Source organism: Carassius gibelio, chromosome B11, assembly GCF_023724105.1.
Source record: "Carassius gibelio isolate Cgi1373 ecotype wild population from Czech Republic chromosome B11, carGib1.2-hapl.c, whole genome shotgun sequence".
NCBI lineage: Eukaryota > Metazoa > Chordata > Actinopteri > Cypriniformes > Cyprinidae > Carassius > Carassius gibelio.
Window position 1 is genome coordinate 4,554,286 of NC_068406.1, and position 25,805 is coordinate 4,580,090.

At 38.5% G+C, this 25,805-nt stretch overlaps 1 protein-coding gene across 4 annotated transcripts in view; it reads left to right on the forward strand.

Annotated features, from left to right (window-relative positions):
• nckap1l (NCK associated protein 1 like) overlaps window positions 1-25,805 on the forward strand; it is a 71,595-nt gene that overhangs the window by 38,523 nt on the left and 7,267 nt on the right. For all 4 annotated transcript variants that reach the window (XM_052569320.1, XM_052569323.1, XM_052569319.1 and 1 more), the window contains 22 exons: window positions 107-197; window positions 436-573; window positions 744-792; window positions 1,316-1,472; window positions 1,600-1,656; window positions 1,754-1,850; window positions 2,030-2,139; window positions 2,968-3,100; window positions 3,185-3,266; window positions 3,371-3,429; window positions 5,552-5,697; window positions 12,345-12,477; window positions 13,122-13,241; window positions 13,537-13,676; window positions 13,760-13,891; window positions 14,445-14,663; window positions 16,750-16,880; window positions 17,127-17,224; window positions 17,345-17,438; window positions 24,696-24,778; window positions 25,108-25,188; window positions 25,625-25,718. In XM_052569320.1, the coding sequence (XP_052425280.1) occupies window positions 107-197; window positions 436-573; window positions 744-792; window positions 1,316-1,472; window positions 1,600-1,656; window positions 1,754-1,850; window positions 2,030-2,139; window positions 2,968-3,100; window positions 3,185-3,266; window positions 3,371-3,429; window positions 5,552-5,697; window positions 12,345-12,477; window positions 13,122-13,241; window positions 13,537-13,676; window positions 13,760-13,891; window positions 14,445-14,663; window positions 16,750-16,880; window positions 17,127-17,224; window positions 17,345-17,438; window positions 24,696-24,778; window positions 25,108-25,188; window positions 25,625-25,718 (2,444 nt within the window). The remainder of the gene's footprint in view (window positions 1-106; window positions 198-435; window positions 574-743; window positions 793-1,315; window positions 1,473-1,599; window positions 1,657-1,753; window positions 1,851-2,029; window positions 2,140-2,967; window positions 3,101-3,184; window positions 3,267-3,370; window positions 3,430-5,551; window positions 5,698-12,344; window positions 12,478-13,121; window positions 13,242-13,536; window positions 13,677-13,759; window positions 13,892-14,444; window positions 14,664-16,749; window positions 16,881-17,126; window positions 17,225-17,344; window positions 17,439-24,695; window positions 24,779-25,107; window positions 25,189-25,624; window positions 25,719-25,805) is intronic.

Consider the following 25,805-nt stretch of genomic DNA (forward strand, 5'->3'; position numbering starts at 1 on the left):
CCAAAATAATACATTAAAAGGCAAAAACCCTGATGGAAATATATAATAATACACTATATGATTATGTGTGTGTGTGTGTGTGTGTGTGTGTTATAACTATGTGCAGTGATCCCTCATTCCCTCGACTTGGTCAGATGTTTATAGAGTATGACCATCCCTGGAAGAAGCTTTCAGAGGAGTTTGGTCCCCACACCAAGGTCAGTCACCTTTAGATACTATTTAGATACCAAACATATTTCCATATGTTTAAATGTTGCTAACAAATATATTCTAGTGCTTAGCACATACAGCCCAGTTTCTGTTGGCTGTGCAGCCATATTAAAGAGAACTGAAAACCTAGTGAATATTGGATAGAATTAACTTAAAAAAAGAAATGCTTAAATTTTGTCATTCTAGTCTTAAAGTGTTAATCTGAATAGCTGTGTTGTTGATCAGTCTGTGACAGAGGCTCTCCTCTCACTGTCCATGGTGTATCCACGGAGGAATCTTTCTGCTGACCAGTGGCGCAGCGCTCAGCTCTTGTCTTTGCTGGCGTCCCCCGCTGCCATGCTCAGCCCTGCATGCTGTGATACAGTATGTACATCTTCCACTGTGTAGATCATGCATTATCTGTTCAGCTGTGTGGTTTAGCTTGGCTTCTTACATTGATTATACAATGCTATTTCAGTCCATGGTGTCATGATCAGTAATCAGTTGTGAACTGGCTGTTTGTATAAAGGACTGACCCTGAACATTGTTTTCAGATGGCTTGTGAGTATCTGTCCTTGGAGGCGATGGAGCGCTGGATCCTTAGTGAGTATATATCAAGTACAGTACAAGGAGACATGCAATTTCAGTACAATTAGGGCTGTCACGATATTCGATTTTTCACAACATGGTTATAGTGATAACCATGAAAAATTAGACGAGTGAAAAAAACATGGTATTTCTTAAAATAATCACCCCTTTAAAACATATGAACACAGGAAAATTATGTTTACAGGTTAATGTAACGTTTCCCATTCCATGACAAGTAACATAATGGCAAATTGAATTCTCATCGTATAATATTGAACATGGTTCTTCTCGGAGGCGAGCTGCGTCTTCTTCTTGTTTGACAGGTGTCAGTGTTAATGTGCAATACTGCCACCAGGGAAGTCAACCATTTACTGGCACTGGAGTAGGCTATTTTTGTGTTTTGCTATCATAAGAGAGCAAGTAACCACAGAAGCAACAAATAAAACTTTGAACTTGGGTCTCATTCACTATCCATGTGTGAAATCTGTATACAAATGTTAACACAGATATGTGTTCTCTGCTATCTTACGATTGTCAGTTGGCTTCCTGTTGTGCCATAGCAGTCTAAACACCAATGCTAACTCTCAGAATTTATGGAAGATGGCCCTCCGTAATGGCCTGTACATCACAGTCATCAGAGACGAGGTTCTCAACATACACAAGCTCTCGGAGGACTTCTTTGACAGTCTCAAAGGGTAAAGCATGCATACAGTTCAATGCAGACAGCATGTATGCAAGCAATGCTTCTTTAAGATTTTATCATATTCACAGAATTATTTCTTACAATGTAAACAGTTTGTCTTCACATGTGTTTATTTCCAGATACAGTAAGCGTATTCCTGACATCAAAGAATGTAAAGAGTATGTCATTACTAGCTGGTGAGCATCTTAAGATTTTCAAATGTCCCAAGTGAGCATCAAGCTTTTAACAGACTCCAGACTTCAGACTAATGTTCACCCGTCTCACGGGTTTCAGCGGGGCAGCGCGGAGAGAGAAGCGCAACTACCTGAGAAACGCCCTGAAGGAACTAATCAAAGTTTTCGAGGATGAACCTGCATTGCTTGGACCTAAGGTTTCAACTGGTCTTTTACTTTATTATTATTATTAGTAGTAGATTCTGAATAGAATTAAATATTATTATTTGCTATTTTTAAATGAGAATAAATAGCAATAATGTAGTGCGGTAGGACACACATGAACCCAAATCTCTGTGGCATGAACTGAATAGTATACTGTATGTGCTCCCTTTAGGCTTTGTTTGTGTTCATGGCGCTGTCGTTCTCCCGTGATGAAGTGCTCTGGCTTGTGCGTCATGCTGAGAACATCCCCAAAACCAAAACCCCAGAGGACTACGCAGATTCGTAAGTTTCACTGAGCTACAGTATTAAAGCAGCGTTACACATTCAACACATCAACCGTATATGTGACCTTCTCCATTATTATTAATTCACTGTTCACTAATCAGTTTACTTTAATTTGCCAACACATTTTATGCAAAACATATTTCAAAAAAAACTTATCATGGAAATATCAGAAAAGAACAGTGGAGTAACAGACTGAATGTCAGACATAAATTTTAAGGTCTTTACATCATAATTCGAGTGTTATTAAATATTATTATGTGTCAGTACTGGATCAGTATTTCAGATTCATTATTTAACTAAAACACAATCAATTTATTTTTCTTATTTCATTACTGTCACACAATACCTGTGTGGCATAAATTTCATCCCACTGCTCTGGGTGTGTGTCCATGGTGTGTGTGTGTTCACGGTGTGTGTGTGCACTTTGGATGGGTTAAATGCAGAGCATGAGTTCTGAGTCTGGGTCACCTGTATGTCACGTCACTTTCACTTCACTTTTTTTCACTTCCAATAGTAAAATCTGTATCACATATAAAAGCAGTTCAAGTTGAAGAAAGCTGTGATCAGACAAAAACAAGACCTTTTTTCTTTTTTCTGCCTTTTTAAGTTTTAAAGTAGTCAAAAGTGCCTTTAACTGAAGAATCATACATGGTTGTATTATGTATTCTTTTCTAAAAATAAACGTGAAGCACTGGTGACTTTGTAAACTTGGAAAGACTTTTATTTTAATATTCACTTCCCAGATTGTTGTGTGAAATTCACCATCACATGAACCTTTCCTATGTTCATATGCAAAAGTGTTTTTTTTTTTTTTTTTTTGTACAGCCAGATGGCAGAGCTCCTCTACTACATGGAAAAGCTGCGCTCTCTCTTGGCTAAACACAGATATGTTATACAACGCTACCATCTTCAGTACTTGTCACAGTATGATGCTCTAGTGCTGAATGACATCATTCAGGTACTCCAGCACATGGCAAAAAATGTTCTGCATTTCTATAGGAAGGTTTGCAGTTTTGCTTTATTTTCTATCTTCTGGTTTCAGGGTATGTACGTCTGTCCGGAGGAAGAATCAGTTCTTATGTCATCATTTGTCTCAACCCTGTCTGGAATGAGTCTCAAGCACTGTGAGTTATTTTTCTTATTTCTTTCAATTTCTTTCAATGTTACATACAGATATATATGTATAGATATAAATAATGTTTTCTTTTTTGCTGATCTTTTTATACAGTGGATGCAGGAGAGGAGTTTGACCTGAAATCATTCAGACTGGACTGGTTAAGACTGCAGGTATGGCTTAAGCAAAACTGAATTCATTTGAAGCCTAAATAAGAAAATAAAATAGGCAAAATGTAAATGATGTAGGAAGACCTTTGGTTAGTTTTTAACCCAGCAAGAAAAATGTTCCTGATTGATTAGTTCTGTGTTTATATTATTATTATTATTATTATTATTGTTGTTGTTGTTGTTGTTGTTGTTGTTATTATAGCAATTTATTTAGCAATTTAAAGTCTTTTTTTCTTTAAAACTAAGTCTTTATTTTCATTTTGCACATAATGTATAACATAGACTACATAGATACATCCACTATGTTTGTTTTCGTGGCCTTCAATTTGCACTCTTGTAGGACAACATTGGGTAGGATGGAATAATGTGTTGTTGTCCTTTTCAGTAAAATAAAGATGATTACATCTGATTATTCAAAGAAATAATCAGCCATTAAATTAAATTAGCAAAATAATCTGTACATGCGGCCATATTTTGAATAACATGTCTGGCAAATTAACAAATGCAAGTACAGGTAAATTAGAATATCACGGAAAAGGTCTTTATTTTTTGTAATTAAAAAAAAAAAAGCTAACTTTCTTATATTCTAGATTGATTGCACACAAACTGAAATATTTCAAGAGCTTTTTGTTTTAATTCTGTTATGATTTACGGTCTAGGAATATTAAAAACTCAGTATCTCAAAAAAAAAAAGAATATTCCATTTTGAGCTTGATTACTTTGATTTATTCGGAGTATAAATACTGGGAACCTCTTGGTCTAGTTTAGAACATGCAACCACAATTATGGTAAAGACTACCGAAATGACAGTTGTCCAGAAGACCATCATCAACACCCTCCTCAAGGAGAGTAAGCCACGGAAGGTCATTGCTGAAAGGACTGGCTGTTCACAGAGTGCTGTATCAAAATATATTCATAGAAAGTTGACAGGAAGGAAAAAGTGTGGTAGGAAAAGGTGCACAAGCAACAGGGATGACCACAGCCTTGGGAAGATTGTCAGGAAAAGGTGATTCAAGAACTTTGGAGACAAGAAGTGGACTGAAAACAGAGTCAGCGCATCACCACACTCGGACGTCTTCAGTAAAAGAGCTACAGCTGACACATTCCTAGAACCAAGCCACACTTGAACCAGAAAAACTGTCAGGAGCATTTCACCTGGGGTAAGGAGGAAAAGAACCGGACTGTTGCTCAGTGGTCCACAGTTCTCTTTTCAGATGAAAATAAATGTAGCATTTCATCTGGAAATCAAAGTCTGGAGTCCGGAGGAAGACTCGAGAGGCACAGAATCAAAGCTGCTTGAAGTCCAGTGTGAAGTTTCTGAAGTCAGCTGTTGGTTGATTGTGTTTTATCAAATCCAAAGTCAATTCAGCCATCTACCAGGGGATTTTGGAGCACTTTATGCTTCCATCTTCTGACAAGCTTTATGGAGATGCTGATTTAATTTTGCTGCAGGACTTTATCCCCTGCACACAGTGCCAAAACCACTTCCAAGTGGTTTGCTGACCATAATATCACTGTGCTGGAATGGCCAGCCAACTCACCTGACCTGAACCTCACAGAGAATTGTCAGAATATTGTGAAGATGAGGATAAGTAACATCTGAAAAACAATACAGAGGAGTTGAAGGCCACTATCAAAGCAACCTGGGCTTCAATAACACCTCAGCAGTGCCACAGAGAGATCACCTCTATGCCACGCTGCACTGAAGCAGTAATTCATGAAAAAGGATCCCTAACCAAGAAATGAGTGCATAATTAAACCTGCTTTGAAGATCTTGAAAAGTTATGTTTTGTAAATCTTTTTTTGATCGATCTTTGAGAAAAGTTTGAGGTTTTTTTTATGTTCCTAAGCTGTAAGTCATAACAATCAAAATTATAACAAAAAGCTCTTTAAATTTTAAAGTTTGTGGGCAATTAATCTAGAATATAAGAAAGTTAGTTTTATTTTTTTTTTCAGATAAATTACCAAAAATAAAGCACTTTTCTATGATATTCAAATGGTTTGAGATGCACCTGTAGTACACACTCAACTAGACTAAAGTATCCATAATATCTCTAAGATGTAATCAAAATAAACCATCACAAGTTATGCCAATCTGATGACCCAACGTGTTTGCATTCTTCAGGCTTACACCAGTATTGGTAAAGCTCCTCTGGCACTCAAGGACTACCCTGAGCTTGCCAAGGTCATGAACATGGCCCAGTTTCACACTAGGATGATGGACAATGTGAATGAACTCCTCTGTGAGACGGCTGACCTCTCTATCCTCTGGTGAGTCACATCTGAGAATCTGAATCAGTGTCCAAAATAAAATAAAAAAACATCTAATTATCATAACAGATTCCATATGACCCACACTCTACAGTACATTTCAAGGGCCAGATTTACAAAACATTGCAAATTAGCATTAGAGCACAATTCCATAAAAGCTTAGATGGGAAGAGGAAATTCAGCATGTGACAATGCACGCATTAAAGAACAGACGCAGCCAGATCATTTCCATAACGAAGAGCAAAATCTACCAAGAACAACGCAAATTAACACCTGCATTATGACATGCTGTTTTGTTCATTAAATAATGGTGCAAATAACAGTAATTTGACGAGCGCAATCATTAGTAAATTGCATTGTGTGATTAATTTTAATACTCCCGCAGGGACATGCACAGACATTTTTAGGTACAGGGGCTCAAGTAGAAAAAAGGGCACCTATAATATTTATTTTTTATCTTTTATAAACAAAATACTAAATATATTGGGTGTGTGCAATATTGACAATTAATATATCTCACTATTTTCTGGGATTTTATCAAAACGATAATAATAATAATATTTTGCTGAGTATGTTATTGTCCTGGTATCTTAAGGACTATGACTGTTTTTGATAGTCTGCATATTCTGGGAGGTTATCAGTTCACAGCAGTGATATAAATGAATATTTTTTTTCAATAAGTTTAAAATTTTTACCTTTTATGGGCATTTTTACCTTCATAAACCCATTTTTTTTAAACGTGTGTATCATCTTTTCAGTCACATTCTTAAATTGAATCAGTCAATTAGAATAATAAGTCAATTGGGCTGTTACCAAGCCAACTAAATTAGTATTGACAAAATTTATATTTGCAATGCAGAGAAAACACAGAAACTGCATTAGAATTGGCATTTAGATGAATTTACCCACTGTTTAATGCACAACATGAATGCATTTAACCTGCAGTTACAAATGCATTAATATTATTATGTAAAGATTTTTTAAATGTGAAATTAAAACTTCCAGTATGTGGCAGGAAGTCACTGCTAATTAGTGAGACATTGTGGTTTAACCTAATCATTTAAACAGTTGATTCATTGTTGCATTTGCAACAAACAACTCTAAGAAAATTTGCAATTATATTTGTTGGCGAAATATAAACAGGCAATATTGTGTCTAAAAGTGTCTTAATATTAAATTCTTGTTTATTGAACTGAAGTATAAAATCAATATCACTTTTTAATCATGCTGCATTTTGGTGGGAATTGTTTTTTTTTTTTTTTAGTTTTCACGTGATACTGATTAACTACATGAAATTATATAAACATAAATTTCGGCCCCCATATCTAAAATTTTGTGATCATTCTAATGCATTTTAATAGTCAAGTCAAGTCAAGTCACCTTTATTTATATAGCACTTTAAACAAAAAAAGATTGTCAAAGCAACTGAACAACATTAATTAGGGAAACAGTGTGTGTCAATAATGCAAAATGACAGTTAAAGTCAGTTCATCATTGAATTCAGTGATGTCATCATCTCAGTTCAGTTTAAATAGTATCTGTGCAATAAAGTCAACGATATTGGTGTAAATGAAGTGTCCCCACCTAAGCCAGAGGCGACAGCGGCAAGGAAACAAAACCCATCTGTGACAGAATGGAGAAAAAACCTTGGGAGAAACCAGGCTCAGTTGGGGGGTGGGCAGTTCTCCTCTGACCAGACGAAACCAGTAGTTCTATTCCAGGCTGCAGTAAAGTCAGATTGTGCAGAAGAATCATCTGTTTCCTGTGGTCTTGTCCTGGTGGTCCTCTGAGACAAGGTCTTTACAGTGGATCTGTATCTGGGGCTCTAGTTGTCCTGGTCTCCTCTGTCTTTCAGGGCTGTAGAGGTCCTTTCTAGGTGCTGATCCACCATCTGGTCTGGATACGTACTGGATCTGGGTGACTGCAGTGACCCTCTGATCTGGATACAGACTGGATCTGGTGGCTATGGTGACCTCGGAATAAGAGAGAAACAGACTAATATTAGCATAGATGCCATTCATCTAATGATGTAGCAAGTACATCAGGTGTTATTGGAAGTGTTCCGAGTTTACCTAATTAATGGAGCCTAAAAATCCTTAAAAATCCGGATTTGGATATTAGAAGCATATTAGTATGTTCTGGGTAAGCCAGGTTAAAGAGGTGGGTCTTTAATATAGATTTAAACTGCAAAAGTGTGTCTTCCTTCCAAACAAACTTTGCCTCTAGGGGTCGCTATGGGGAACACCTTGTCGTGACCTGTGTCTGAAGCTTTGAAAAAACATTGAAAAAACACCAACAAGTTGGCCAGCGACAGCCCCTGATATCACTACCGGCATTGACTATGGAAAAATAGGCATAGGGAGAACACGTAATTCTCTCCTTTGTCTTCAATGATTGTTCTGTTTGAAGCGTGCATCTGAAAGAACTTGTAATTGTGATCTTTCTCTCTCTATCATGGCGACTACTAGCAAAGGGTTTAGACCAGGGGTGCCCAACCCTGTTCCTGGCGATCGACTGTCCTGCAAAGTTTGGCTCCAACCCTAATCAAACACACCTGCCTTTAATTTTCAAGTGAGCCTGAAGACCTTAATTAGTTGCTTCAGGTGTGTTTGATTAGGATTGGAGCTAAACTTTACAGGACAGTCGATCACTAGGAGCAGGGTTGGGCACCCCTGGTTTAGACAGTGTGTGCATCAGTGTCAGCATTATTTGACATTTGATGACACACACAATCTATGTGTAATTTTTTTGGGTGAAGAACACGCACGCAATGTCTTTGAGGGGTTTTTTTTCAGTGAAAAAATTCATTCTCATTCATCTCAGCCATCTACTTTCCGTGGTTTGGGACCCGCCGCTGCTGGGGCACGGAGGAGAATGAGCTTGTGGGGATCACAGGTGGATCTGAGTGAGGAGTTTAGAGAGGGACTTTTCCTTTCGAGCTCGTCAGCGGTGGATGAGAGAGCCTCGGGAAGATGATGCTATATCTGATACATTATATCTCAGTATCTTTCTGATACTGAGGTTAGTGCTCTCCTGGGTTCTACCCAGGAAGAGCAGGAGATGTCAGAGGATGGCAAAGAAGCTGAGGCTGAGCCTTCTTAATCCTCCTGCCCTGCGTATCTAGAGCTGTTGGAGGTTATAGATCATTGGACTTAACATTGAAGAGCGCTAGCAAGGTGACGCCGTGAGGACGCCTCGACGAGTGTTATCTTTCTGACCAGTTTTCCAGCTCAGGTGAGCCTTCCATTTCTGCCTGATCTCCATGCAGAGATTGAAAAGGAATGGAAGAGGCCATTTTCTTCTCACATCCATCGGTTTCAGCATAAGAGTTATGCTAACATTAGAGGCTATGCGCGAAAGTGGCTATTAGAGGATGCCCCCTGTAAGAAGAGCTATCTTTCTGTGGGGGAGACATCCTCTCTTAATCTCCCTCCTTGTCATCTAAGCCCCTTCACGATACATCTCGCTTAAATGGCAAGGCATATGCAGCAGCAGGTCAGGCTGCACGATGGCGGTGCTTCAAGTATATCAGGCTGATCTGCTAAAAGACCTGGATAAAGGCGAGGGCCTTTCTCCTGATCAGGTATCTGAGGCTGTGCCGCACCACAGATCCCTCTCTCTTGCTACAAAGCAGGCCGCCTTCGTCATGGGAAGGTCTATGGTGGTAACGGAGAGACATCTGTGGGTGAACCTGGCAGACATCGGGAAGAAAGGAAAGGCTTTCTTCTCGATGCTCAGGTTTCACCTTCCTAACTTTTTGGTACCTCCGTTGAGATGATAGTCAAAAATTTCAGGGAGGTGAAGGCGCGCTAAGTGGCCTTCCGTTCCTTCATTGCACAAAGGTCCAGATCTGAGCCCAAACAACACAGGGGTCCTGGTCCGTCTTGATCTGAGGATCATAGATGGGCACAGAAGGCTAGTGTCGCAACTCACGCTCCTCTCCCACCTGCGGGTAGGGGTAAAAGGAATCGTGGGTCATGGGGAGGTAGGGAAGACCTAAGGGATGTGATCCAGACAAGGCATCAGCATTCTCATCTGAATCAGAGTGATACTTAAGTATCTACACATTCCCTTTAGGGGTTTTTACATCTGCCCTTATCTTCCCCTTCCTAATTCCCCTATAACCACCAGCTCTCCACCTGAGCAAGTTTAGGTGGGAAATTCTTGCATAACAAGTCTCCCATGCTAGACCTACTATGTTTTGGTTGGTTCTTTGTTTATATTAACCACCATACTGATGGTCTGGACTAAAGGTATTCGCCCCTTGAGCAGGGCTACAGCGCAGGAACCAGGGTGGGTCAGTATGATCCATTCTGTATATACTTATATATGTATCAAATTGCTGGTGGTTTTGTGTGTTCCAAACTCTGTGAGTTTCTTTGCAGTTCTTAATTACAGTGTTTACTAAACACTCGTCTGCATTATGTCCAGTCGGTATCATAGCCCTGATTATGGCTTCATGTTTCTGGAATCAGGCGGCCAGATCACAGGTTTCTGCAGGAGCCTTCTTGATCATCAGGCCCGGCATGGCACTGCAAGGAATTTCATGGATGACCGGCCATGTCACCCTGAGGGGCTCCCTGGTCGCTTGGATATCCCTTGTTGCTGACACATCAAGCGGGAAGTGGAGGTGGCAGTTGCTGAAATCTTTTGTATATGGTGCCTCAAGAGATGCTCTCCTTGCCAAAGGTTTGTAAATTGTCCCATGCGGTTCGGCACCACTGAAATGCTTAGGAAGCTTTAAGTATACATGCTAAGCTCTTTGTACTTTCTGAAAACCATATGGTGGTGAGTGTGTACGCTGAACACTTTGCGCACTTTCTAAAATCCACGTAGGTGGTAAGTGTTCACGCAAGACTGAAATCCTGTATGGTAAGGGTTAAGCACTCAGCTTCGCACCCTTTCTTGAGCTGGTTAGACCTTGGTTCCTTGGGCTCCACTTAGCCATTGTGTCTTTATTTATACACTTCAAGCATCGCTTCCCTCAACATGAGGGGCTATTTGGGCTGTTCTTGTGGTAGTTTAGCAGCGCTCCCCTTAACCAAAAATGGTCACCTATGTCAAGTCAAGTCTTTATTTTGCCAGAACGACCCACATTGCCTGGAATTCATTTTGGTGAATGAATGAGTGTGCTACTCTCTTTCTGAATTCGGAGTTCTCCTCTCAAGTGAAATTGAGTTCTCCGGTTTTTCCCCAGATCACTCCAGCATTATTTCCACAGATCGAGTTGATGACTCTCAAACATATTGTTTTGGGATGCACCGTTCCATCTATGAGCTGCTCTATCAGAGTGCCACAAGAGCCCCTCCTTAGAACAGTATTAAAATCCGTGTTATGATAAGTGTGCATGTGAAGTCTTTGTGCACTTTCTGAAATCCACACTGTGGTTAGTTTGCACGCAAGTGCTCTGCATTCTTTATAAAATCCTACATGGTGAGGGCTTCGCGCGGTGGATTCCTGCCCTTTTTTGAGTCGATAAAAGCCCAGTTCATCTTGGGCGCCACTCCACCTATGTATCCTCGGATACCTGTCTAAACAGGGTGTTGCTACTAGGGATCTGTTGAGACAGCTCCTTCAGCAAGCTTATGCAAGAGCAAGCGGTAGCCCCTGTGACACAGGCAAGACTTAGTATAAAATGCTTGGTTCTTTGCCGTATCCCTTTAAAGGAATCTTTCTTGATTCCAAGCATTCAACTCTACCCCGGGCCGAGGCCCTAACAAGTAATGTTATTGATGTAGCCTAGGCCTTTGGACATAAGGGGTAATGTCATTGGACAGCCATCTAACGTCCCAGGGGAAACTCCTATGAAAATGGTAGAGTTGGTATTTAGTGTTCGCCATGATTCTGGCCTGCATGGGTATACTGTTCCCCATAGTGACCACTAGATGGTGCAGTTCAAAGTTCCCTTGAAAGGGAACATCTCAGGTTACGAATATAACCATGGTTCCCTGAGTAGGGAACGAGACACTGTGTCATCTAGCTCCCTGCCATGCTTCGGACGCAAGCTTCAGACGAAGAAGTGAATGACGTGTTCTCCCTGTGCCTATTTATCTATAGTCTTGCCGGTAGTGATGTTGGAGGCTCGTTGGTGTTTTCAATGTATGCTTCAAAAGATGGTTTGCGCTGGCACAAGCTGTTAGTAGATCTGGCCCCAATCTTCTAAAATCATGTGATAGGCTTGTGTGACATCTGTTTTGTTATTCACAGATAATCTTCCCCTCTGCAGATTCTTTGAAATAGAGTTCAAACTACATTGATACCATTTGACATCAATGACCCCAAACTGTGTTGGTTCTTGCATGTTTCCATTGATGTTAATACCATTTCAGAGCCATACTGTAGGTTTCAAATACTAATCAGAGGAGAAGATTTTAATGAATGATTTTTCACACAGAAGATCATATTGAGAATACAGAGTGTGATCCACAGAAGAATGCTTTTCTTTAAGGACTCATTCAACCACAAATACATACAGTACTGTACACTGTTAAAAAAATCATATGGTTAAAGTTACCATGACCAAGTCAAGCAAGTGATATTTTTTATATTATCGCATTGAAATTTTGTATCATCTGTAGGTCTTAAAAAATGCATACAGCTCAGAGATACAGACATTATTTTGAGTTGACATGCCTGTAATGTTTCAGTTTCCACGAACGTGTGTTTGAGAAGCTGTTCTCTCAGAGCAGTGAGGATGTGTCCATGCAGCGCCACATCACGGCTTTCCCGGTCATCTGTTCACACTTCAGTCAGTGTCTCCATCCTCTTTGCCCAGAAGAGGTCAGTACTGTTAACATGACTCGCCAATGTATTAGACTACTCTTATATGTATATAAGTAAGCTTGACCAGCTTGATCATGCAAGACACTCTTTAGATGTTCTCATGGTCTGGGCCATAAGAGCCAACTGAGTCACACCTTTATAAACAAAGTCAGTTGCATCTGAGGGACTGTCACAATGTAAATGAACCTAATTGATAGATAACAAGCAGTATAATATATCAGTACTGATCCTCACATAATTTGACAGCATATCATTCATGATGCCAGTACTGGGTCCATTTCCTTGTTATTGTGACCACTATTTAAGGATATATTTATTATTCCCCTCAGACTGTCCAGGTACCCATCAATTATCTTTTATTATGGACTTTGTGTTAAAAGCATTACAAATTGCTATCTTGTATCTCACAGCCCATTTGTTTCAATCAAGAGTATTTTTGTTATTATCATCTATCATCATTATCATCTACAGCAGATGATATATGCTACATTAAGCCGTAATGGCCAAAATTGTAGGGATTCAATATTTCTTTTTTTACTGCAGATCATTTTCAAAGAAAAATATGTAACAATGTTTGCACTACTACTAAATGCTATTCTGTCATGTGTTTCTTGTTAAATGCATGCATGTGCATGGATTAGAATGAAGATATCGAGAATCAAAGCTTGAAGCTGTGTGTGACCTTTCTAGAGGAGATTTCCCGTCAGACGTGTACGGTTGTGCTGGGGATATGTGCTGAACAGTGTAACCTACATGAGAAGGTACATTGCGAGGTTGCTTAAAACATAGTCATGATTCAGTGTGACTTAAAGACACAGGGATCTACCAACATAAAACATAATTAAAGTCATAATTAAAGGGGTCTGGATATAGGCTTAAGATATAATATCACATATCAATATCTCTTTACGAATATTATAGACTGGATAGGCATTCTGCAGAAGAAAACGAAGAGAAAATGTTTTTTAAAAGACAACAATCAAAAACCATTGTAGAATACTGTAACATCAGTTATAAGCATGCAGTGCTTTTCAGCTGTGTTGTGCTGTGTTTTAGTTATTGCCCAAACACAGTGCTGAGACCATCAGTACCGCACGCAATAAAAAACTGAATAAGTCGTTACCAAAGAAAGGAGATGTGCCTAAAGAGAAACCAGGGACAGAAAGCATCAGGAAGGACAGAGTCATCGTCACAAAGTATGTATCATCTTGCAGTATCATTATAATAACAGTTAGCTGTACTGTAGATATGAACACTCACTGGCTTTCTTCTCTTGTAGTTTGGATAAGATGCACCAGGCACTAACAGACCTGTGCGCTTCCTACAGTATCTGTGCTAATTTCACCGTGTTCAAACACATCATTGTACCTGCTGAATTCCTGCTCTCACAGCTGGAGATCAGACTCAACAAGTATGGCTCATTATTAAGTATTTATAATGAAACTGCACTGTTGACAAGATGAGTTTGTTAAAAATCCTCTCAGGTACACATTGTGTTTTAAAGGCATACCCCAAGTTCCCCGCTTTTTTTGTGATTACAATGAAGCACTTAAAGTGGAAGTAAAAGCAGAATGAAGAAGTTTATATTGTAAGGTGTTATATTATCATGCACAGAAAATGTTTTCACACTAAAATAATGTTAACACAGATATTGTTCACACCTGAAGCTGTCTATTTGAACTTTTACAGATTGGCCCCATTCCCTTCCATTGTCCGTGCCTCACTCTAATCTAGACTTTAGCTTTTCTGTGCTAATAAGCATTATGCCTCAAGATCAACTGTCAATTGAGCTTGTTTTGAACACAGAATATTCCTATAAAGTTTGTTTGAGAGAGAGTCAGCCTTCACAACTGTAAAATGTAAATCGAAAAGCATTCGCTAAAAACACAAGTCTGACAAATCATTAATCATTCATTGTTTTGTTCGTTCAGCATTACTGTGACCTAATGAATAGAGGTTTACAGGGTTATTGTGCAGATGGCCAATTATAACCAGAGCACTCATGAAATTGCCCGACCCACTGACCTGCTGGCTGGGATTCAAGCATATATTACAAGTCTGCACAGCCTCAGCTGCTACATCAACATTGATGTCACACGACTGGTAAAGAGCGTCTTGTTGCAGCAGACGCAACCGCTGGACTCATATGGAGCACAGACCATCACAGCACTCTATACAAATTGGTAAGTCCTCATGAAAATGTAATAGCTTACAGGGCCATTCCTTCTAAGCTGAGACTTTCCCTCACTACCAATAGGCTGTGGATCAGTGACCAACTTTCATGAAATCAAACCAAACTGGTTCCACTCTGACCAAAGTGTGCATGTGCCCAGTGTACATAGATGCCATGTGTTGTTCAACAAATGCATGAATTGACTCAATGACACTCAAAGGTTTTTCCTGTACTCTTTTTACACTACTTGCTGCCACCAGTCTCTGCTCCTGACCTTCATCCAGAGATGGATTGAAGAAGGCAATGGCACTTTAGAAAGATTTTAGCCCTTCACCCGCGCGAACATGAAAAACAGTCTGTGACAACAGTAAAAAAGAAGCCCAATTCCATGGGAAGACCGCAGACTTAAGAAACACTACTGTGATGCATAGTAATGTCTACAATGTCTGCTTGAAGAGGTGGTCTCAGTACGCTTTCAAACGAACTCTGGAGCGGTCCGTTTGTGGTGAGAAGGTGATCCGACCTCGAACAGACCCAACTGCAAAAAGTACTGATCATTTTTGGACTGAACCAGCTGCCGTAGTCAGCTGCGCTGTGCATTATGGGATGAGGAAGTGTTTGTTGACAGTTTGCACTTTAGCATGGCAGCTCGTGGACAAACTTGGAGTAGTGAGGAGGTGCGGAGCCTCATAGAAATTTGGTCTGATGACCATGAGCATGTCAGAGTTAAGAAGAATTAATGCACGCTTCTGCTTGAAGTTACGAGCAATTCCCGCTCGCCGTTTGCAGTGCATTAGAACGTTGTTTTCAAGCCGCATTCGCGCTTCATTATAGAAATGTATTGTTTGCATATTGTGGTGTATATAAACAATGTACTAGATTATGGCCAGGGACAAAACCAGCCCGCGCTGTCGTCTCTCCATAGTGTTGTCTCCGTGTTGTTTGCTGGCTTTCCCTCTTACGGTGAATTTTCCCACGTGTAAATTCTGACCAATCGAAAAGTAGTTTAGGAAATACGTCATGGCCAATGAGTGATGTGGATGCTGTCATGTGACTGCATTTTGGGTTGTTTCAACTGTTTCGGACCGAGGCAATCAGTGTGGTGTGAAAAGGAACCAAAAAAGCTGAAAAATGCTACAATGTATAATTTTTTGCCCTTGGTTCGGACCAAATGAACCGAACTAGAGATGTGAAAGCACCCTGAGAAGTCCTGAAAAGTGACACCAAAATTTTTCCCCTGGTGGCTGGCTGCAGTATAGTTAAAAAACTCTGCGCTCTCCATCCCAAATTGGACATAAGCCAAACTAAAAGTCAAATTGCACTTCAAATAGATTTGAAGAAGACCTGGACTCCAAATGATATCATCGGCCAGCCCCTATACCTGGGACACTTTTCTAAAGTGGAAGGAAGTAGAGACGAGTCATTCATCTTTTTTTTTTACAGTCTATGGTTCACATACGATGACAACAAGTGAAAATAATGCGGGCAGACAAAAAAACACTTTCAGTTTGAATGGCTGCTTCATGTCTCCGCTGAATTTTCTTTTTCAGTTGTTTCTTGATGTGTGGCCCCTTGATCCAGTGCTGTTTGTTCACTCTGTTCTTAAATATCTTTTTGCTGTCTGTTTTACTGACTGAGAAACTGCATCAGATGAATCAGAATGAGATTGATCTGAACAAATATGAATCAATTCAGACTGGTTTGACAAGCTGTATGGCTAATTCACTCAGACTGATAAAAAGGATTAAATCACAAATGAGTTTGGCAATTTTTTTTTTTTTTTTTTGCTGGTTCATTCAACAGAAACAGGTACACATTATAACTTGTGAAATATTGGCAGGCAAAGCATTTTTCCGGTCAGTCAGAATGCTGATGATGAATACAGCTGCTGGTGCTGTCTGCATTTTTAGATTGGTTACATATCAATAATGGAGTCCTGAATAACTGAAACACTGATTCATTCCGGAACTGCCTTTATGAGAGTGTCACTGATATACATTTGTGCTGTCGTTCTAAATATCAGATGTGTGGTCTCTAATTTAAATGTGGTTAATGTATTTAAATGTGTTCCTGGTTCAAATGGTTTCTGTTGTCAGGTTTCTGGAGGGTCTCTTGCGTCAGGCCAGCAATGCTCTCATAGTCCACTGTCCCACCAAACAGTGTTTTGTAAACCAGAATACTGAGAATGAGCAGAGCTTTCATGCTGAGGAATACTCTGACATTTGTGGTAAGCTGAAAATTAAGATAATATTTCAGCTACATTATAGCTATTGAATATTTTATTTCACATTTTTAATGGCCTACTGGATATGTATACCGATTCAATTTATTTTTGATACATGTAATCTAAAGCATTTGTTTCATATAATATTAGTCCTCACTTCCTCCTTTTGTATTTACTTAAAATTGTATTATTATATTAAATAGATACATGGCAAAATCCTTGTGATTTTTTGGTGACATTTCTGTGTAGGTTTGCGATCGTTAGCTGAACTGATTGGCCCTTTTGGACTGAAGTTTTTAAATGAGAACCTCATGTGGCACATCGTATCCCAAGTTGGAGAAATGAAGGTATGAGGCCTTTCAAAATGAAGACAAAATGTTTCTTTTGACATAATTTACAAACATGGCTAATTAAATAGATAATTAAAGTATATAAATGATTTAAATAAATCATGTTATCATTGTCAGAAACTCGTAAATGAAAACATGGATGTCCTGGTGCAAATGAGAGATAACTATGAGAATCCTGAAACAATGATAGACCTTCAAAAGAAACTGACAGGTACAATTATTAAACCTAAACTTACAAAATTTGTTACTCAATCTTAAATCTCATCTGTCAAGACTTAGAAACTTATATCCTACAACCCCAATTCCAGAGAAGTTGGGACATTTTGTAAAATGCAATAAAAACAAGAATCTGTGATTTTGTTCATTCTCTTTCATTGACAAAAGTACAAAGAAAACATTTCCAAAGTTTATACTGACCAACTTACATGTATTTTGTAAATATGAACACATTTTTATTTTGATGGCTGCAACACACTCCAAAAAAGTTGGGACAGAGGCAAAATCAAAGTAAAACGGTTATAGAAAATATTCACATTAAGCAGTTTTGAAACAGTTCACATTAAGCAGGTGAACTGGTAATAGGACAAGGTTTTATTGATCATGTTTGGGTATAAAAGGAGCATCTCAGTCTTTGCAAACAAGGCTTGATCATGACTCGTCACTTTGTGCCAAATTTCATGAGAGCACGTCATACAAATCAAAAAATCGCATTTCACAATGCAAAATCCCAAAGAATTTAGGTCTTACACCAAGTACCATGCTACATACCATACATATTGTGAAAAGACTCAGGGAATCTAAAGAAATCACATTACATGTAGGGCAAGGCAGGAAACCTCAGTTGAATGTGTTTGACCTTTGAGCCCTCAGATGTCATTACATAAGAAACCATCATACTGCAGTGTGAAATATCGCCACACGGGCTCAGGAGTAATTCAGAAATCCACTGTCATTTATCACAGTCTGCTGCTGCATTAGGAAATGAGACTTGAATATCTGTTACTCAAGGAGAAAGCTTTACATCAATTCTATGCAGTGATGCTGCAGGTTATCTGGGCCAGAGCTCATCTCAGATAGTCAAAAAGACAATGGAAAGGTGTCCAGATTTCAACTTGTTTCCTTGGAAAATGGATTTCGAGTTCTTAGTCCCAAAGACCAAAGCAACTATCCAGATTTTCATTAGCAACAGAAGCAAAAGCAAACATCTGTCATGGAATGGGGTTGCACTGGTGCTAACAGCATGGGTGACTTGCATATTTAGCAAGGTAATGTTGACATGGAGCCATATATTGGGATTATACAGATGTACATTGCCGTCAAGATGATGTCTTTCATGGGAAGTCCATGGTTCTTAGATCAAGACAGGTATCATTCCGCATGTGCTACAACAGTGTGGTTTCGTAGACTCAGAGTGAATGTGTTAGACTGGCCAGCCTGCAGTCCAGATCTGACTCCAATTGAAAATGTATGAGCAGTCATGAAAAAAAGAATCAGACAATGACAATCAAAGACTGATGAGCATGTGCAGCCTTGTTTCGAGAGAGACTGGACAAAATTTTGCTTCTAAAACTTTAGCTATTAGTATTCTTAATTCAATGAAACATTGTAATCAAAAGGAAGGTTAATGTTAAACGTGCCTCTGTCCCAAGTTTCAAAATCTAAATTTGTTCAAATTTACAAAATACATTTATGTTGGTCAGTGAAAACTTTGGAAATCGTTTCTTTGTACTTTTGTCAATTAAATAAAAGTTAAAGAGAATGAACAGAATTAGATGAATAAACTTCACTTTAGAACAACGTTCAATGTAGCGTAAAATATTATATTTCCCTGATTAAATTAGCATTTATTATGGCCACTGCTTAGCATACCTCTGTATACAAATTGATTATGGACCAGCCACCAGACATGCTTACTTTATAAGCGCTTTGCAAGTGCCAGTGAAAAAATCTGCGTAAATATAAGAAGCATTATGTATATTTATCAGTAGTGGTAAGGACAGAAAAGAACAATGGAACGCTCCCTGATCTAGACTGTTTAGCAAGAGCAGCTTCAGTTTCTTGAGCATAATCAGGAGGGGAACTCTCTTTCCAAGACCAGTTGTCACTATCTGTAAATTATTATTTTTTTAATTTAATGTTGCTAGTAGTAGTAGAAGCCCTTTATTGTCACTAGTCACAAGTACCAGAGAAATTAGCCACCAACCTGTCCATACATACACAACATACATACAATGGGGTATACAGAATAGGAAGACAGGGAATTGAGGAAGAAATACAGCATAACATTGGGAAAGTGAGGAGAAAAAAAACAACACTCATACTATGCTCAGTCATGACGGGCAGCCTTGTGAGGCTTTGGACAGCTGTTCCCGTCTTCTGAATTTTCCAATAACCCAGGGCAAAGCCTAATCCAATCAGCAGAAGACCTGTTATCATGGATCCTAATAGGTAGATGTCTTCAATGTCCTCCACAGAAAGAGGCGGCAGACACACGACTCGCTATTTCTCCCACGCGTCCATCGTGTAGCCAGCTGCAAACGTTCGGACATGGCAGTCAGGTTCCCCCGAACCCAAGCTCCTCGTCCAGAAGATGGTGTCAATTGCATTGAGAGACCAATTTATCAAATCCATGTTTTTAGTTTAGGAAAGCAGTGCAGAGAGAGTCTCTCAAAGTAGACGAGACAAGAGACAGTCGAAGCAGGCAAAGCAGGGGAGGAGAGGAAAGAAATGTGACCACCTCCATTGAGAGCTGAAAAGAAAGCAAAATTGCTTTAAACACTCCCGACAATCAGCATTAGAATTTGCTGCTCCTTTTCCACTATCTACAGCACTATTCTCTCACACACACAAATTTCCTCCGTATTAAAGGTGCAGTGTGTAATATTTTTCAGAATCTGTTGACAGAAATGCAGTGTAATTTACAAACCCGATTCCAAAAAAGTTGGGACACTGTACAAATTGTAAATAAAAACAGAATGCAATGAAGTGGAAGTGTCAAATTTCAATATTTTATTCAGAATACAACATAGATGACATATCATATGTTTAAACTGAGGAATTGTATCATTTTAAGGGGGGGGGGAGTTGATTTAAAATTTCATGCCATCAACAGACATAAAAAAAACGCCATGTTTATCACTGTGTGGCATTCACTCTTCTTTTTATAACAGCCTGCAAACATCTGGGGACTGAGGAGACAAGTGTCTCAAGTTTAGGAATAGGAATGTTGTCCCATTCTTGTCTAATACAGGCTTCTAGTTGCTCAACTGCCTTAAGCTTGGCTCACACTACAGGATTTTTAGCCCTATTTAGCCCAGATTTCCCCATCCTGAGAATCGGAGCAAAAATCTTGTCGAGCACCTCGATCTGTCCCGATGTTCAGCGTGGATTATCTGTTAATGTGATGCATTCACCGATCGAATCTCGCACCAAGCGATCTGCTCGCACACAAATCGGGGCAGCCCCGATTATTATCAAACATGTTGATGATGATGACACGGGATGATGATGGCTATCACAGCCAATGCGCAAAACTGCAAAACAGCTGATGTGTGGCTTCGTTGGATAGTTGAGATGGAAGATATAACTGTTTCTTGACATTTTGTAGTAACACAACTGCCTGTATAATATGGCAAAAACGCATCAAAACTATAAGGAGAAAGAGAAGTGCTGGAGTTGAAGTATGAATGCACCAGGTGAATGCACAAAGCTAGCACCCTTAAAAAAAAAAAAATCAGTGACGATCTGCTGCGTGAGATCACGTGAGGCGCTCCCTCCGGCATGATAATCTTTATAATATCTTGCAGTGTGTGATGTGCCACGATGTTCAAATCTTGTAGTGTGTGCATGTTTAATATGTGTAAGCTGCCACATGCACTCATTCAACCCCATACCATCAGAGATGCAGGCTTCTGAACTGAGCGCTGATAACAACTTGGGTTGTCCTTGTCCTCTTTAGTCCCGATGACATGGCATCCCAATTTTCCGAAAAGAACTCAAATTTTGATTCGTCCGACCAGAGAAGAGTTTTCCACTTTGCCGCAGTTCATTTTAAATGAGCCTTGGCCCCGAGAAAATGCCTGCGCTTCTGGATCTTGTTTAGATATGGTTTCTTTTTTGACCTATAATCAGAATAAGAATAAACTTTATTGGCAGGCATTTTTACAGATACAAGGAATTTTTTTTTTTGTGACAAAAGCTTCACAGTGCAACAGAATGACAGCGCCAAAACAAAAAACACATAATAAAAGAATAAAAAATACAAATAAGCTGGTAAGGAATGACAATATACAAATTGAGAATGTACGGCAGATATATTACAAAAAGCAGTTATGTATGTACAGGTATATTATGTGCAAAATTTAAGTGTACACTAAGTATATGTGTTAGATAAATAAGTGTATGTGTATATAAATATAAATAGTGTAGTGTGTTCCACAGATATTATCAAGTGTTCATTAGATGGATTGCCTGAGGGAAGAAACTGTTCTTGTGTCTGGTCGTTCTAGTGCTCAGTGCTCTGTAGCGTCGACCAGATGGCAACAGTTCAAAGAGGGAGTGTGCTGGATGTGAGGGGTCCAGAGTGATTTTGCCAGTCAGTCAAATTAACAGATAAACGCAAGACAGAGAAGATGTGAAAACTGTTGAAAAGGAACTGAATGTCTTTTGCCAGTTTGAAGAGTTGAATGTTGAAATGTCACTCATGCTGTCTGATGAAGATGAGCAATTAGATCAGATTAACTGGTTTTAACCCAAGATTGTACATTTTCAGCAGTTTACGTTTGATGTGGGAAAAAAAGGATTTCAACCACACATAAAGGAAATGAGTCTGATGAGCATGATGAGGACAATGATGGTGTTAACCCAAGTGATAGTGTGTCAGAAGTGACGGCTCCTCATGATAGAAGGGAAAGTGGATCTGTGACAAGCAGTTCTGTGGCATCTTCAAACAGTTCTGCTCTTGTCCAGGCAGTGGCTAAGCATGCGGCACTTTTAGTCCAGGTATCTGCTTTAAGAAAGAGGCAAGAATTAGAGGCTGGAGGGCTGAACGAGAACAGCTTGAACTGGATGCAGAAATTACTGCATCAAACGCTGAATTCAAAGTGTTAAAAGAGTGCGAAGAAGGTCAATATGGCATGAATGATTATTACAGGTCACAGTCACAAGCTGGTGATTTATTCAAAAGCCAAAAGGAATGTCAAGTTCAGCCAGTGTAGAAAGTCTGAGCCTATGTCAACCATGCCAAGATTGCTGCTCTATCCAGAGACCATTTTAACAAACCACATATCATGGTAACACTCAACAGTCAACGGATGATGGCAGATATCTGTGCCAAGTGACTCCACAATGAGATAACTGAATTGTTGGTAAAGCAGCAGAGCTTATCCCAGTTACCTCAAAGAGATGTATTCAAATTCTCTGGAGATCCTCTTGCCTATATTTCTTTCATAAGGACATGTGATTGAGAACAAGACTAATAATCCACAAGACAGGTTATACTACGAACAGTTCACAAATGATGAAGCCCAACTTCTTGTTCGCAGCTGTGAACATATGAGTCCTTCTAAGGGATATAAAGAAGCCAAACTTCTCCTTCAGCAGCATTATGGCAATGAGCTGAAGATAGCTACAGCTTACCTCGAGAAAGCTCTAAAATGGCCACAAATCAGAGCAGAGGACAGTAACGGAATGAAAATCTATGTCTTATTCCTTATTGGATATAGAAATACCATATACCAGATATAAACATCTAGGTGTCCTACATATTGTCAAACATGAAGATAACCGAAGTCCAAAGTCTGATGACCATGACTTAGCAGTTTCAAATGGTCTTCTTTCACTAGGTCAGGAAACTTGTGGATATACTGGGGCTAGCGATGATGAATGCATTTCCATTTCCATTTCCATTTAATCATTTAGTGGATGTTTTTATCCAAAGCAACTTACAAAAGAGAACAATAGAAGCAATCAGACCAACGAGAGAACAACAACATATACAAGTGCCATGACAAGTCTCAGTTAGTCTAGTATAGAACCTCTAGCTAGGTTTTTTTCTTTGTTGTTGTTTTTTTTTAGAATAGGATAGACAAGAAAAGTAAACTTATTCTAAATTTTAGAATGAAAAACTATAGTGTCTTGCACCCACTAGTAAAAAAAAAATATAAAAATTATATCTGGTCTCTGAATAATTTTTGGTTTGACTGTATATCCTTTATTTATTTTCACACTTAATTATGCCCATTAAAATATATTTTAAGTTTTTTTTTTGCTTCATGGTTCATCATCTGTTATTTAATAGCATTAGAGCTGCTCCATTGCAGTGATTTAGTAATGTAATGTCGTGCGTTGCAGTAATGAAGGGAACCACTCGTTATAAATCTCCTGTGATATGTTTGCAGTGTTTGTGTTCATATGAAGAGCAGCACATTTAATTGACCCATCTCCAAAATATGTCTTCTACAGGAAGCTGTTTGACTTAAGTTTGAATGGAAGTTCAAGTTGTGACATTTGGTAAATGTATAGTTTACATTCCCATACAATTAGCCATAATTTGAATAATTATATTTAACATTAAAGTTAGAAGTGCATAAGTAGGTATAATTTTCCTGTGTTTTGATTTATATGTTTATTTGAATAACCCCCCTCATGTTCATTCTGTGATGGTTTGCTCCGTTTTATTATTGGACTGTCTGTAGGCACCTTTTTTAGAGCTCCTTTTGTCAGAAGGAAAGATGGAGCTACACAGTATTATGATCGGTGTTTATTTTGTTTCTGTTTATTGAGCAAGAACATCCGGTAAACAGTTGAAATTTAAATTAAAACCTTTTGAAAAAAAGTAAATTCTTTGCCCGCGAGAACAAGAAGAAAAATAATTGCTACTACAAAGAAACAGCATTGCTTTTCTCAGACGATGACATCTCAGTCCTGTGTTGGCCACCACAGCTTATGTAGCTTATTAACAACCTCACCACTAGATGCCATTAAAATTTACATACTGCACCTTTAAAGCTCCCTTTAAAATATAATGCAATAACCAGAAATGGCAAAAATGTGCCAGAAATACAAATATAAGATGATTGCTTTAACCAATACCCTGCAAAATTAAAGTGAAATACAAATTTTATTTAAAATAGCTCAATATAAACATTTTATTGAATAAACACAATCAAATGGCAGTGAATTATAATATTTCAACAAATTAAATCTTTTCTTTTTTTCATGAAAATGAATGTTTGTTTGATGATGTTTTACTCATTCATAATTCTCATCTTCTCTTATTCCTCTGTGACCTTGTACTCTAATTAACCCTCTGGAGTACACTTGTTTTGAAGAATCTTCTCCTGATAACCCCATAAAGAACTAAAATTACACTTTCACTTTTGATAAGAGCAATACATCAATTGAATCTGGAAAGAGTCTACTTTTATTTTTTATACAGTTGTGTATCATATTTTAATTTTTTTATCAGGCAGTGAGAACGTTTTGAAGAGAATGACTATTGTTGGTGTGATTCTGTCATTTCGCTCCATGATCCAAGATGCTCTTAAAGAGGTGAATGTCTTTATTTATGTCTCATAATTAAGGTTTTAAGGTTGAATTGGAACACATTCGATCAAGTGTTTTCTACTTTTTATATATTACAATAATACTGTATGCAATCTAATACTTTTAATAAATGTTTATATATATATATATATATATATATATATATATATATATATATATATATATATATATATATATATATATATATATTTGCATTTATCATTGCATGTGTAGCTTCTTATAGTATATAAATCATTATTAAGGCATGTTATAATGTACTGCCTGGTTTATGAGTGAGCACAGGATGTAAGTCTACTGATTGTTTCCATCTGTAGATCATGGACAGACACTGCCCATATCTAATGAGACCCATCAGATGTCTGAAGGACTTTATCTACTCTGATGTTGACATCAAGGTAAATCAAGTCACTGCTACTGGAATAACATTTCTCCATTTAGCTTGTTTCTGTCTGTAGGGAAGAGAGAAAGAGTCAACGCAAAACTTTGATCTTTGCAACATTAACATTGTTATTCATCTTAATGGAATCAACACTGAACTAAAATGAGCTGAATGAAGACACTATTGTCTTCCACAGAGCAGTTAAGTGTTTGACTGATTAATTTTACAACATTAATATTGGTGTTTCCTGTTTATTGTGAAGATGCTTTGAAACTATGAGAATTGTATAAAGCGCTTCAGAAATAAATATGATTTGTCAAATATGTGTGACAAAATAAGTCCTTTTATTTAACATTTACATGTTGCTTTTTTCATCATCACAAGAAATACCTAATCTCAAGACTTTTCTCTTTTTGGATGATTTTCTTTTATTTTTTATTTTTTTCATGTAGGTTTCACTCAGTGTGTATGAAATGGCTTCGGCAGCTGGTTTGCCATGTGAGATCGACCCTGCACTGGTTTCAGCCATAGCAAACATGCAAACAGGTGAAGTCCTGATATAGAAGTTTGCCTATCTGGAACGACGTCTCTAGTTAATCTAATTTTTCCAATTTATTATTCATTATTCTCCTT